This window comes from Babylonia areolata, chromosome 22 (assembly GCF_041734735.1).
Source record: "Babylonia areolata isolate BAREFJ2019XMU chromosome 22, ASM4173473v1, whole genome shotgun sequence".
NCBI lineage: Eukaryota > Metazoa > Mollusca > Gastropoda > Neogastropoda > Buccinidae > Babylonia > Babylonia areolata.
The window spans coordinates 16733180-16749310 of record NC_134897.1 but is presented as its reverse complement, the minus strand read 5'-3'; the positions used below and the strand labels follow the sequence as shown (position 1 = coordinate 16749310).

Sequence of the window (16131 nt, the reverse complement as noted above, 5' to 3'; positions counted from 1 at the left end):
CAGCTTGTAAATTTGGAAAGTAAAGGACTTAATACATATGCCTTGTGCACATTTTGTGAAGTAGGTGACATGGTTTTTATACATAAATGGCAAAGAATCTGGTTTTAAGCAATGTAATCCTTTCGAGCTCATGGTCGAATGTTTTGGTGCGATTCATATGTTAATCGTGCACCTGCCACCGCGTTTTACGATAAAATTATTTTACAAAACCAATCATTTTCATTTAGTTATAGTAAAAGGCAACGAAATGAACCCAAAAAGCAAAAAAAAATTCTTGACTAAATTTTACCCATCAACATTAATCAAGATGGAGGCAACCATGAAAGCACAGCGCTTTGCAAACACCATGCATCGCTTGGGCAAGATTGTCACCCTGAAACACGCAACTGGTAGGCTTCATTTGATTTCAGCTTAGATTCAGTTTAATATCTTATGCAAGGACATTTTTTTGTCCCGGTTTCACCCGTCCGCTTTGATTATGTTCATGTTTAAGCATGTGTAATCGCTTGACCATGATTGACTTCTCTACTTTTATTTTTTAAGCAACGACCAAAGAAAGTTATTACTTTCTCGTTTGACCAAACTGATATCGAGAGAGGGTGGGAACAGAACTAGACTACTCAGATAGCATCTTGGAGTAAGGTAAATGTTCAGATTGTTTTGAAGAAAAAATAATGTGAAAAAAACAAACAAACAAACAAAAAACACTCTCTTAACACTGGAGACCTTCAAGTTCAACGGAGTTCACGCCCTTCCACCCCTCACCACCCTCGCCACCTTCAAAAAGAAAGAAAGAAAGAAAAAGTATAACAAATGTATGTACCGTTGACCTCTAAAATGGGGTTTGATTTATTAACCAGTCTTCCTCCCACCCCCTACCACCACACACTGGGAATTAATGATAATAATTACAGGGAACACATATTTAGTACTTTTCCCCTGGAAGAGCTCAGTGCACTTTACATATGTGACACAGCACAAGAAAACCAGCTAAGTCACAGTTTATCATTTTTTACTTTTGTATATCTTCTAAACGTTTAAAAATCTAAGATTAAGATAGAAAAAACAGAATGGATCTATCTGTCAAGGTTTTTTTTTTCTGTGATTTTTTCTAAGTTTGTGTGCCCCAGGAGTAGAATGGAGAAATTGGCTCTGGAAAAAAACACATATTTGTGTGCCTGTGCCTGTGACTTAAAAAACAAGAATTATCCTGAATGTGTATGTTGTGCCAAAAGATTCAGAACTGAATAAACTAATTTTTCATATGAAAAAGACACAGGAAAATTCGTATTTTCTCTCTCTGCAACCCAAACGGAGACAAGGATTGCAGGTGGAGGAATGATATAATGCAATACAGATTATTCAGCAACATGGAAAAACAATGGAAAAGCTCATGAAGAACCCACATATTTGTCTGCCTGTAGCTTCAAAAGAAGAATTTTCCTGAACATACATGTGGTGTCAGATGATTCAGAATTAAGTGAATTTTTGATTTCGGTATGTCAAAGGCACAGGAAAATTCGTATTTTCTCTCTGTTCTCAAATAAAAACAAGAATGGCAAGTGGAGGAGTGACGTACAGCCATAAGAGAGCTGATGGTGACAGTGAATGTTCAAATATTTCACGCCCATAAGCAGATGCATGAATCTTTGGAATTTTGGCTTAGATTCAGATCAAACTAACGTTCATTAACTGCAGTCATGATGTGTATTGCCACATAATCAGCTGACATGAAATCAGCCTGGAACTTAGACTCAGTGATTAGTCTCCATGGCCTGGATCAAAGTGCAAATCCACTGACTGTTACAACTGAAGTGATGATCATGTGATCATGTCGTTTGTATTAACTAAGCATTACCAACAACTCCAGCGTTTTGACAAGGATGGGAGGTTTCTGTGTGAAAGTGGTTGAGGGAGTGAGAGTGTGTGTGTGCACACGCATGCTCATGTACATATGTGTGTGCGCTTGTGTGTTTTGTGCATGCTCGCATGTTTACGTGTGCATATGTGCGCGTGTGTGCCCTTGTGTATGTGTGTGTGCCCACGTGTACGTGTGCAGTTTTTGAATGTTTGTGTGTATAATTTGTTTGTGTATGTGTGATGGTAAAGTGTGTGTGTGTGTTCACGCGCACACGTTTTCTTTGTAAGTGTATAAAACATTGTGACTGTGCATGCATGAACACACGACTGTGTGTGTGTGTGTGTGTGCGCACACACACACACACAGACATAGGGCCGTGGGCAAATCTGCACACTCTGAACACAAGAAAATCTTGTATTGTTTGGAGTGGAAACGCACGTTTGATCCACCAATTACAAATTGTTGAAAGAAAAGGACGTGCCTGGAGAGACTGCCGAAAATATTTCACCAGAATTTGCTTTTGGGCATTTTTGTTACAAGTTAATACAGCCGGAAAGTTGCGACAAACATAGAGGAAGTTTGAAACTTTGACAGATGTGAATAATTATTTTAAAACAATGAAATAAAGATGGATGTGGGGTGTTGAAGATAGGATCGTTTCGTTTGCAGCACACGCCATGGTTTCAAAAAACAGTATCAGATGGCGATAAAATATATGATACGTATCAGATTCATATCAGTACTGTTAACTGTTCCCCTCCCTTCCCTTTGTCACTTTTGATTTTGTTGTTGTTCAGCAGGAATCGCGCATAAATAATGGCTTTGTTTGTTGGCAGAAGCAAAAGAAAAGCATGGAACATATGAACTGTGTAAGCAAACTACTAATGCTTTCCTGGTGATGATGGATAACCAGTCCCAGAATACATCGTTGAGCAGTTTGTTGCCCTGTTGTCTGTATGTCGTGAGCATGGTCAGACAGCCTGTCCTCACTAAAGAAAAGAAAACATTGGAAAATACTACACCCACATCAGCAGCTCTTGAACGGCACACACACAGAGCAGTTTATCTGAGAGAGTGCTCACATCTGGAGGTAGAACGGTGGGGATTGCAAAAAGGAGAGGGAAAGACCTTTGTGGACCATTCTACAAAAGCTCAAGAAACTTTATGTGAACTGATTCACTGCTCCTGCACAGTGGTGTGCAGAGAAAGGTGCAAATGCTGCTAAAGCAACTTAAAGTGCACATCACTGTGTACATATGGCAGGGATGGTCACAAAGACTAAACATTGCGCAGTTGTAAAGAGACAACCCAACCAGACGAGAAGGGTTTTTCAGTAACTTCGTGATACCAGCCTGATGTTTTAGTTTTTCAGTCAAGCTGAAACTATCAAAATTGTTTATTTGGCTTTATAGAGTGCACATTATGTACTTTGTGACTCTTGTAACTACATATCCGATGACGTGCATGTGGGATTCTCATCTCAATAAACCGTCCCCCACCCCTACCCCAAACTCTCATCATCCATCCTTTTCCAGTGCTCTTTGATCAATGTCTCATGAGAGGCGTTGATTCATCAACACCAAACAACCCCACCTTAACACTTGTTCAGAGCCATACGTCACTGCTACAGATCTCCTTTACAATTTTTGTGATATGGCCTGGTGTCCTAAAGGTAGATTCAAGCATGCAGCAACCGGTCTGGTGCTGTGATTTGAATGGACTGGTCACTTTTATAACTTTTGTTATGAGATTGTGCCAGCCAGTCATATATCTGATCATGTGTGTTACTGGATCAGTCGTTTACAGTCAAAATCAGTTACTAGAGCACATTATGAATTTAGCTAATACAGATCTAGTGCAGCACAGTATTTGTGTGAATGGTCACAGGTAGTGCAATAAACAAACATACTGTTTAGAACAGTAGTCACCATTCAGTTGTCTCTGGCTACAAATTTTATATTTGTCTTCAAAATATTTTAAGTTAAAGGGTTTGCCGGTCACGATTATCTGGTTTTACTGTGATCAGATTACTTGTTTTGTGCTAAATCTATTAAGCAAAGTGTCTGAAATGAATGATATACATAATAATAGTTAATACATAATACAACAACACACTGATTGTTTGAAAATCAAAAGTGATGCTCAAAGGAAAGACAACATTTAGATCTGCAGTTACAGTGATGGGGCCAGTGTCTGAAGGGTAACTTTCATTCATGGCTATTTGTAGCCAAACAGGAAAGTGTCAAGAGGTCTATTGCCTGTATATGTTCAGATAGAGTCAAATATTTTCCAGTCTGAAAAATACATTTCAGTTGTTACAATTAAATGGCAATGGTGTCTCCTTGCCTGATTTCAATCCAGGACCTTAGGGCTAAATACAAATAGAGCATGGTTTGTTGAAGATAGAGAGAATGATAGTTTATGTCAGTTTGTGTCACCAGAATTTAGTAAATGAAGATTATTTTGTTTTCCATTGTAAGGAATACAATATTATTAGAAATAACTGTAAAGTATTTTCTTTACACATCCGTTTGCATTAAGACATGATCTGTCCTTTCATCAAATAATGAAGACATTCTGTTTTCACTCACCAAAGATATTGTAGAGGCATATAACACAAGAAGGAAAAGATTAATTGAAAAATAGTTCAAGCATGATACAAACATAGTGTAGAATAAAATATAAGATTTATAACTCAGTTTAGATTGGTGAATAACCAAAAAAATGTTCAGCTGCAAAGTTGGATAGTCACATGTTTGAATTACGTAGTGTTATTTAATGTCAGCCAATTGACTGACATGCATGAGTAGTATGGAATATGTTATATATTAATGTCCTGCGTGTGAATGTATGAGTGTTTATGCGTTTATAAATATTTACTTCAGTTGCTTGTTATTTCCCCTTATTCTTCCTTTTGTTTTTTTCTTTTCGTAGCTTGCTAAGATAAGCTGAATAATCCCCCTTGGCAATGGAGCTATAAAACGCTGTCTGCCAATAAAAAAAAAAATTGTCACTGTCATGTCATTGTCTCTCTCTTTCTCAAACTATAAAGTTTTGAACTTTGTTTTCTTTAGTATCATTATTTCAGTTTCATGTTGTCATTTGTATAAGTACTATATGTACCTCCATGTCATTAAGGCTGTAAGGCTGTTGACAATAAAATGTTCAGTGTGTTCTGTCTGTCTGTCTGTCTGTCTGTCTCTCTCTCTCTCTCTCTCTCTCTCTCTCTCTCTCTCTCAATCTTGACATTGTAATTATTTGATGTGTTTATATTGATATGATGGGTTTTGATGTTGAGGCATAAATATTTCAGGATTTATATGTGCTTTAGTATGTGTTTGTATTGATATGATATGTGTCAATGTTACATTCGTAAATATTTATTATATGATTTATCTGTACTTTGTTTTCTGTGTGCTGCCCAAACCTTGGAGATGAACGACTGAAAAAAAGGCACATTAAGCCCCTGTCACATGCACTTTAAGCTGATGACAAAGTGCCAAAGTGTCGTATATCTCTTATTAGTTTTTGTTGTTGTTTCAGTTCTGTTTTTTTCTTTCTGTTCCATTTTATCTATTTTGCACCATTTTGTTCTGATTAGCACCTACTATGTCACCAGAGCTTTTCAGCTAATGACATGAAACATTTCAGTGTTCTCTCTCTCTCTCTCTCTCTCTCTCTCAAACACACACACACACAGACACACACATACACACACACAAAAGCCACATACACACACAAAAGCACACACATAGCATGGACAGATCGCAGTTTTGAACTGCTGTGGACAGAGATATCAGTACTGCTGAAATATATCGGTCTTCTTGACAGGTCTTCTGTGAAGATTTCAAAGAGGCTGTGGAAAAAGAATATTTAAGATTAAATGGAGGTCTATACCAGATGGTTGGACCCTGAAAGGAAAAGAAATTGACAACTTCATATTGCTGCTTTTCATTGAACTAGAGTTGCTTTGAGTTTGATAGTAGGTATTGAGAATTAATCTAAAAGCAAAGAAGACATTGAATATGGTTGTAAAAAGGTAACACATGAACAGCAATATCTGCGGAAGTCTGCATGTGAAAATGGGAGTTACACTTTCAGCCCTTTTTAATACAGTAGATTTTTGTGTGTGTGTATGTGTGTGTATGAATGCAGGATATTTGATTTTGTTTCAGGGTGTCCACAAGCCAGACTACAGTGCTTGCTGACACAGGCCACACAGACACAGAACCCTTCTTTGCTGTGTCATGGACCTCGGGCGGCTTTGTCATGCAGACCTCGCTCCAGTCTGGCAGAACAGTTTCAGGCAGCGTCAGAAGCCCAGCGGAGAACTGTGAATGTACAAACCATTTTCAGGACGGAAGAAGACAATCCTGTGAGTTCACAGGACTAACAGAAGTGTGATTCTGTCATATGTTTTTGTGTATGTGGAATAGGCATTGTCAGCTCGTTGTGTTGCTCTTGCTAGTATGTCTCAGGTATAAGAAACACATAACTTGATTTTTCATTACATGGTTAATGTTAAAAATGCATGCCTGCACAAACACAAAAGGCACACACACACACACACACACACACACACACACAGTGGAAATTTTCGGAAATTTTAAACTCCAGTTCAGTTGGTATCCTCCTTTGATGTGTTATAATTAATGTTGTTATTTATATTTACATTGTTGTAGGTTAATACTTGTTGATATCCATATACATATTCTCCTTCCCATGACACCTCATTTAATACACACCACAATCTCTTTAGACCTGGGGGGTGGGGGGGGTATTGTTTTTTTTAAATGATAATAATTTCCACATGGTATCATGTTTTTATATTTAAAAAATGTAAAAGCAGTTAACACTGAAAAATCTGGGGGTATAGGGAGGTTGTGTGTGTGGACATTGTGCATTACTCAAGATTGTTCATATGTGTATACATGTACACATGTGCATGTCCGCAAGCATATTTGTGTGTGTTTGATAATTTTATTGATCAAAAATGCCTGTGGTTTCAGAAACATCAGACATTGGCCCAGGAAGGTTTATTTTACACAGTTCCAGATGCTGAAGTCAAACAGTTGTTCCAGAAGGGCCTGTCGATGCATTTCACGCGGCAGGTAGGCTGTTTTCAGGTTGAAAACATTAGTATGATTAATGTGGCAATAGATTTTATCATATACAGGGTTTAGGTTTCATGTCAGTCATCGGTCATTGACACATACAATTTTTAAATGACCCATCATTGTGGCAGCCAGTTGGTCATTAGACTTACTGGCTTTTTGTAATATCGGTCATACTAAATGGCTTTTGTAGATTTCTCTTTTTCTCCTGCAAAATGATCCCGATTGCAGTTTTAAGCTCTGAAAAATATAATCATCACTAGTGTTGCTCTGCAGTACACCACCAAGTGGATGGGGGTGAGGGTAGGAAGGTGAGAATTTCAATTGAAGTATTCTTGTTATCTTTATCCTATCAGTTCAGGTTTATAGAACCAGATGAATGAATTGATAGATGAATATATATGTAAATAAATAAAATGACTAGTGAATGAAAATGAAATTGCTTTATTTGTTTTCATGCATTTCAGGCCAAGACATTCAATGAGACCTGCTTCATGGTACGGAGGCCAGCACTGGAGGTGATTGACTGTCTGAAACATTTGAGTCTGGATCACCCTGCTCCTCGATTTATGCTGTGTATCCTTTCCTTGGCTGATGAGCAGTTCTTTTACTTTTGTGCTGATTTTGATGAAGAGACCATTGAGAGGTTAATAATATTCCTTTTCTTTTTTCTTTTCCTGTTGAAGTGTAGTAAGTGTTGTGTTCAGATCAATTTGGAGAAATCTGTGCATCTCTGTGTCTCATTCTCTTTCTGTCTGCCTGCTTCTCATTCTTTCAGTCACATCTGCTGTTGGCCAGTACAGAACAATGTCTTTCTGCAACATTTCTAGGTTGTTTGCTGTTTGAACATGCAGCACTGTCAGATACCTGCTTCAGCTGTGCTGACCTCCAGTCTTTGAAGTGGCTTTGGACTGTGTAGTTTACTGTAACCATAGTCTGCAGGAGTTCATGACAGAATTATTCTGTTCTCAAAACGATGAGACGAGTTAGGATTGTTTATACCTGATAATATTTTTGAGGTTATGTTCTTAAAACTCAGAGGCTACAGTTTACTGTCTTAAGCTGTGTTTGGAGGAATAGAAGAGTTCTTTTAGTAATAAAACAGAGAGATTCCAGTTGATGCAATAGTGATAGATGCTGTATAATCTGCCTCGCAAGCACAAAAATGTGTGTCAAGAGTTGATTTGCTGGACTTTGACTAGCTGGACAGATGGCAACACAGGCAGTGGCAAAACCATGACACTGGCTCACATCATTCACTTTTGTGCTCGCAACAACTGGCTCATCCTTCATGCTCCTTGGCGTAAGTAGAGTGGAGTTATTAGTATACAGTGTGTTTGTGTATATGTGTGTTTGTGCATGTATATTTATAAGTTCATTGGTTACAGTTGATTTTACGCTGACATCCAACTTTTAATTTGGAGAAAAAAACACACAAACTTAGGATTCAATGAAAGCAACAGAATAATTTAGTGTTTTCTATAGTGTTCCATGGAATTCTTTCAAACTCATTCTTTTTCTGAGATGGAACAATGGCTGTTGAATGATTCTAATAACCCTTGATGGTCTCCTGATGAACAACAATCTCCCAGCTGCCCAACCCTGAAAGTTGTTTTGGTTCCAATGGCTCCACCACCTTCCATCCCCATGCAAAGATCTAGAGAAAACAGACACATGCATGCACAAGTTTACACACACACACACACACACACACACACACACACACACACACACACACTATATTTGAGACAAACAAAAGACAGACAGACAGATGCGTGCACGCACGCACACACACTACATTTCTTACATGCACATTACAAGTCAGACACAAGCACAACACATGCAAACAAATAAATATCAGGTGTGAATGCTTTATCAACAGCTTCTGACTGGAACTGGCGGTACCATGAAACCTCTCCCTCCCCACACAAAGGGGGACGGACAGATCTGCCTGTCGATGCAGCTGAATGGCTTGTCAACTTCCGTTCTCAGAACTCACATTTTCTTCAGGATATCAAGGTAACCATACACATGCACTTCTTGCGAGCCTTTTATTGCACAAATTAATTTCCATGCAGATTAGAAAGTTTGCTTTTTTTTGTTGTTGTTGTTTTTCGCACTTTGTGGCAGGTTTTGTGTTAGTTTTTGGTTGAACCATCATGCTGATACAAATTGCTATGCATTTATAGTTGTTATATGTTTGTGTGCCTACCACATGTGTGAATGTTTCGTTGACAGCATGCATTTGTTTCAAGAAAGACATGACCTCTTCCTCATTGTCCTTCCCTCTGTTTTTGTTTAAAAGACAAGAATAGGTTATCTTTTTTTGTGACAGTAACAGCACAAAGAAGTTCATCCATGTTTATATGTTACCTTGAACTGTTCTTTTAAAATATTGAATGTTGAGTCACTTAAACGCATGTCACTTGCTTTTTGTTTCCAGCTGAGCAAGCAGTATGTATGGACAAAACGAGAAGTTTCTGAGGAAGGAAGTCCCCTTGCGGAAATGGTGGAATTTGTAAGTAATCTTTATGATAATTTATGTTTGACAAGGGCAAATCTACTCCACAGTTGCCAACTCTCTCAGGATTTCTGCGAATTTTCTGATTACCGGTAGTAAAACCTATTCCATATATTTGTGGTTTGAAAAAAAGTTGAAAAGGATTCTTGTTGTACTGTTGCCAATTCTGTCAGAATTTCTGTTGATTTTCTGATTGCAAAAACCTAATCAATATATTTATGGTCTGAAAAAAATTCAAAAAGGATTCTTTGTTATAAAAAGGATGTGATTAGAGTTACTCACATACTGATGAAACCTTAAAAATTTTGTTTGAGAAGTTACTGACGTGACAAATCAGTGCAAGCATATGCCTATAGTTAGACATGAAAATACTTGAAATTATAAAAATCCAAACATCACATGAAATGGGCAGATCATGATCATTAACCACAGTGGTTTCAAATCCCAAATCTTGACCCCAGTAGGTTCGCAGCGATTTTTCAATTTTGGGATAAGAAATGTGTGCATAATCTCTTCTTTTTTTTCTTCTTTTTTTTTAACAGTGTACATTGCATGCTTTTGAACTCATACTTATGTGTCTTGCCCTCTTGTTTTTTTTTTTTTTCTTGTTTTTTTTTTTGTTTGTTTGTTTTTTGTATGTGTGTGTGTGTGTATGTGTGATTGTATTTATCAATTCATCTGCTTAAGTTCTTTTCACTGTCTTGGTGTTTGGTTTAATCACATAAAAGTGGCTCCTCACCGTTTGGGTGCTGTAAACTGGCAGCTTCAGATTGTTGGATCAGTCCAAACCCCTGCACTTCGGACAAATTTCACCCTAAAATTTGGTTGGGCACTATTCTTTGAAGGAGCCCATTCCCATACTTTGTTTCACCACACAGCACTGGCTGAGCTGGGAGTGGGAACAAAAAGGTTACTGAACAAGTCACTGCCTCGTGGAGTAATGTCATGCTGTCACTCACTTGGTGGTTCAATAACACGTCAACAGCTCATGCTGGTGTTCTGTTCTTCGTCTCAAGATCTAAATCTGCACCGCTTTGCAAAGCAACACTGTCACAAAAAGTAGACTTAATTATCATTAGTTCATGATAGTTTTCTTTTCTGTTTTTTTCAAAGTACAGTCTAGGTTTTTGTAAGGTATTTTGCCCAGTGCACAGTTGTTGGGTTTTTTTACCCCAAATGGGAGTTGGGGGTTTACTGAAGACATTACTTTACCAGCAACTGTAAAGGTCCTTGAGAAGAGGCCAGTGATCCATAGCTTAGGGCAAGAATTGAATACTAACAGTCGGCTTGCAGACTTCCATTCTTCCTTTCTGGAAACATTTTTAGGGTTGATAAATTCTTTTTTCAAATATGTTTGACATTTGCAGAAAGTTACTTCTTTTTTTTTCTTCTTTTGTGTGTGTGTTTTTTTGTTGGTTTTTTTTGGTGGTTTTTTTTTGGTTTTGTTTTGGTTTGGTTTTTTATACTAAAATCAGAGGTGTTTTGTGTCAAAGGATGATGCTGTTCCCAAGTTTAATGGTTGGTTGGTTTGACTTTTGCACAGGGTCTGAACAGGATGAAGTTTGCCTCAGACTGTGTGGGCGCCATCCTCAGGGAAGTCCGGCTTCAAGCAGCTGACAACAAGTAGGGTGAATTTTCTGCTCTACCTGAATGACTGTGCTTTTGATACTTGATTCTAAACATGAATGTTACCAGAGACACTTGTATTTTGGAGATATTTTATTTAAAACACACACACACACACACACACACACATCATGTGAACACATGCACACACACCCTACTGCTAGAGGAAGATCATCAGAGGACATGTTGACCACCTTTGAAAGAACAAGCTTACAGACTGGCTTTAAAATAGTTTAAACAGTTTCGTCTCGCTAATATCCCGGATTCATTTGGTATTCTTGTTCAGTATACTTAGACACTTAATCACTTGCTTCAGATGACTGCTTGCACATATTATGTTATAAAGAGTTGTAATAGAAAACTGGACATACAGTGACAACTCAGAATTTCTCAGTATGATCTCTTGTGTTAACATTTGCGATTTCTGATGAAGAGGTGTTTTCAGTGTCTGATCAAGAATATGGTGCTTGCAGAATCAAAGTGTTGCTTGCAGTCGATGGTGTCAATGCATTCTGGAACCAGACAAAGATCAGAAACACAGAGCGCGAATTGGTAAGAAAAGCAACACATAAGACATCTGTATATGTAGGAAACATGCCTTTTTTTCAGGCATTTCTTTCTTTTGTGCTTGCTTAATTTTTTTTTTTTTTTTTTTTCTTTTTTCTAATAAGTGACCAGTTAAGCTTTTTTGTTGTTGCTTTTTTTTTGGATAAGTGGCTGATTTTAATTTTTTGGGATTCATCTTTTTAATGTTCATTCAGGGTATGATGCTGACAACACTGAGCTTTCATGTTATGTTTCTTCAGCACGCCAAGCTGAATACTGTGGATGATCAACATAAATTTTACAACTGAGAAAATGTGTTTTGTGTCAGTTATTGATTTACAAACTGTTGTTTATTGGGGCTTTTTTTTGTTTTGTTTTGTTTTGTTTTTTGTTTTTTTGTTTTTTTTTGTCTTTTTTGGTTCTGCATTTTCATGAAACAGACAAAAGAAAGAAGAAATTGAAGCAGTTCAGTTAAATCTGAATGGGTTAAATAGCCATGCATGCTTCGTGAAGTTTATGTTTGGAGTTGGGGTAGGGGAAGCATTAATCTTTGAAAATATTGTTTTGAGAGACCTGTTTCTGTTATATTAAATATAGAATCTGTCACTTGCTTGTCTTCTTCACACAGTACACATAACATTTTTTAGTATTCTGTTAAAAATGTTATTTAAGAGAAAAATAGCTGTGGCTTTTAACCTCACAATTTCTTGCCTTTTCCTTTCATGTTATTCTTCAGTTCTTTTGACATGACACAGATGATACTTTCATGTGTCCCTGGGTAACTGGCTTAATTTAATTTTGCAGCTGATGGCAGACGAGATTTCTTTGGTTCACAATTTCAAGAAGATGCTTCTGTCCTCTTGGGTAAGTGTGTTTGTGTGTGTGTGTGTGTCATGTATGTGTTGTGTTTTGTATGGTAGGTGTGTGTTTGTGTGATTGTGTGTGCATGGATGTTTAATATATTTGTGCATATAGTCATCCATTCACCTATAAAAATGGTATAAGAACTGCTGTGTAGATGGAACTGCTTTATCTAAAAAGTGCTACTTGTAATACATAGAAATGATTTGTGCAAAACTAAAAGATGCTGAATAGATGGAAATGCTTTTTGTTTTAAAAAAAAAGTGTTTTGAAAAAGTATTTTGAATGTAGCTAACCATTCTGCCAGGTACCTGTGGTTTCCATTGTGACCGCAGCTGACAATAGTGGTCAGACACATGGTTAGTTTTGTTGTGACAGACAAGTTACAACAGCAGACAGGTCTGCTATGCATGTATGATATATATACTCCTGCACGGTACCTTTTTTTTTTTTTAACATATGGTTGAAATATTTCATTGTAATACTTTTTGTAACAACAGATTGCTCAGTGTAGTGCAGCCCCACCCATTTATTTTTCTACTTTCTTTTCTGTCTGCAGGTGCGTTTGTTTTATGTTCAAGGTGGATTTTTCTACAGAATTTGCCAGGGTCAACTTTTTGTGTGTTCTTTTACATGCGCTAAGTGCATGCTGCACATGGGACCTTGGTCTGTCGTCTCACCTGGATGACTAACACCCAGACCACCTCTCAAAGTGTAGTCGAGGGGCGTGGGGGAGTGAATATCCTGGCCCATGTATGGGAGTTGGGACTTGAACCCATGTACAGTGGCGGCCCCTATATAGAAGTTGGGACTTGAACCCATGTACAGTGGCTTCCCAATCGAGCATGTTACCACAAGGCCCTTCCCAGTCGAGCATGTTACCACAAGGCCCATGCTCCACAATTGCATTAGATGTGAATGATAAAGTTTGCATCACAATCACATTTGTGTTTGTTTCAGACCCATGGAGCAATAGTGTGTTCAGTTGATGCCTATGCCAACAAACATGATCGCCGAGAACAGGACACTCCTCGCTACCTCTTGGGGGAAGAGGTAGGACAACAGTTGATCGTGCCATTACTTCAAAAACACACATGCGCGCACACATGCACCCACACATAGGCATGTACACATACACACACACACATGTTTACACATGCGTGCACATGTGCACAAGAACACACATACATGCACACACACATGCGCACACACACATACATATGTATGTCTACTATTGGATATTCATAAAAACAAGTCACCTCATAGACATGACCAAGAAAGTAAAGTACCACAGTGGTATCAGAAATTGCTGTTCTTGAAAAAGTTTTGTATGTTTATAGTTAGAGCGTGTCCAGTAGTAGATTATGTTTATATATATTGCATATTCAATGTGTATGATAAGTGTGTGTGTGCAGTTCTGCATGCGAGTTTTGGCTTCAGTGCAATGTTTGTGCGTTTCTGGTTGTAGTCACAGTGTGTGTACAGCTATATGTGTGTGCAGTTTTTCAGTTGTTTCAGTGTCCATGTGTTTATGGTTACAGTGTGTGTGTGTGTGTGTGTGTGTGTGTAAACGGTTTTACAAACAGTCATTGTCTGTGTCCAGGGTTACAAATGGCTAGACCCCTTCATCCCAGTACATGTACCCAACTACTCGGAGAAAGAAGCATACAGCTGTCTGGAATACTATCTGGATCGCAATTGGTTGCAGCATGAAGGAAGTGTGTCTCTTTCTTGCCTGTTTACTGTTGTGTAAATGTGTATACATTTGTAACATGGAGGGTGGTGGTTATACAGCTTCAAAGGACAGGAGAGGGTAAGATGGGAGTGGGGGGAGGGGAGGGGCAGGGTAGTTAATAATGCAAAGAAGATACACGTTTACACTTAGGCTAAAACTGCTTTTCCTTTCTTGTTATTGTAACAGTGTAAGGGATGGTCGTGGATAACCATGTCATCAGGGAATGCACGCATGCACACACGCATCAACACCCACACACAACATACATAAAACATACATCCATTGATGCTGATAAGATGTGCACACATATGCCTGTGACTATAACTATAAGCTGAAAGATGCACCACAAGCAGCAGTTCTAAATGACATGACCAGACATGTGATTGATGAGAAGTTTACATTTATCTTCAGTGTCTTCTAAATAGGACTGCTGTACATCTGACCTTTTCTATGTTGGTGTTCTAGCATTGATGCATATAAAATTAACTCTGGTGTCCAGAGCAGCTATTTACTTTTTGTTTTTCATGACTCATTGAATATGCATCCAAGCTTTGCTTGAGCATCAGAATTTGCACCATTGAAATAGCATATCCAGTTGTGTCCACGCATGTTCATTTGGAGGGGAAAAAAGTCAGTTTTAGTACATTTTCTGTGTTTTTCTGTATCAATATGCCAGAAAAGCCTGTTGAGGCTGTAAACGCCTTAGGATTGAATGGGTTAAATTGCTCCATTAATTATAAGAACAATTCATTAAAATGGCGCATACAGGTCATTTTGAGTTAAGGCTTTTTTTTGGGGGGGGGGGGTTAATAATTGTGTGTTTTAATTGAGTTTATTATGTTTGTCTCTTTGCTTACAGCTCGGACGGAAGAAGGAAAGAAAGAGCTGATCTTCCTGAGCAACAAAAATCCTTTCCAGCTGATGCGGATATGTTCATCAAAATAGGACAACTTTTAAACCACATGGAGTGATTTTTTGCTGGTGTGCTGTATAGTTATGTGCATTTGGAAGGAGCATGTCTGTAGAATGGAATATGTTGGTATATGTGCGCTGGTTCAAAGATGTGTGCATTGTTGATTGTTGGTCTTCAGTCTGTTCCTATTTCTTGAAAGTATGTGTAGTGAATGGTCACATTTTCATTAGACTATGGATAGAGATCATTTGGTATGTTTAAAGAATTAAACTGATCAAGGGGAGTTAACTAAATAAAAGGATAATGTATTGTGTTATCAGTTGTGATGTGTAAATACACACATGCATTTATGTGCATAGTGAAGTGAGTGTATCACTGTATACATGTGTATACTTCTGGCATGGGATTTTTTACATGCTACTGGAAAACAGAACAACTGAAGCAATGCGTGGTGATGAACGTAATAAAACTGTGATGAGTGACATACTGCAAACTCGTGCCTTTGTTGTATTGGCGGTGAGTGGATGAGTGACATACTGCAAACTCATGCCTTTTTTTTTTTTTTTTCTGCCCCATCATCTGCACCATTTCATTGTCATTACTCCGACGCCGCTCATTTAGATTCCCCCATACACAGCCACACCCGGGTTCGTCCGTCGCAGTTCCAGCGTCGGCAGTCCACAGGGAACCATCGATGTAAGGTCGCCAGGAGGCCACACACCAGTGGAGACCCTGCACTGCTGCTGAGTCACTTCGGTGGTGTTCAGTGGTGCCTGTTCTGCAAACTCATGCCTTTGTTGTGTTGGCGGTGAGTGCCTGTGTGAAAAGTGCTGCTATGTAACATGCTGTCTGGCATGAATATTTTAAAATTAAATTTGCAAAAATCTGATCAGTTAGTGATGATTGTCAAAAACCTTGGTTGCGGATTTGGAGAAAACAACACCTGCCAATCTT

General features: G+C 38.3%; 1 protein-coding gene across 1 annotated transcript; it reads left to right on the top strand.

Moving 5' to 3' along the window:
* Window positions 1–306: 306 nt before the first annotated feature.
* On the top strand, window positions 307–15664 carry LOC143296994 (small ribosomal subunit protein mS29-like). Its single transcript, XM_076609101.1, has 13 exons — window positions 307–389; window positions 6037–6236; window positions 6871–6972; window positions 7443–7551; window positions 8186–8278; window positions 8858–8994; window positions 9419–9493; window positions 11040–11119; window positions 11596–11674; window positions 12473–12532; window positions 13490–13582; window positions 14133–14247; window positions 15124–15664. Exons 1-13 carry the CDS (start codon window positions 308–310, stop codon window positions 15207–15209), a joined length of 1311 nt encoding a protein of 436 aa, XP_076465216.1. The 5' UTR covers window position 307; the 3' UTR covers window positions 15210–15664.
* Window positions 15665–16131: the final 467 nt, after the last annotated feature.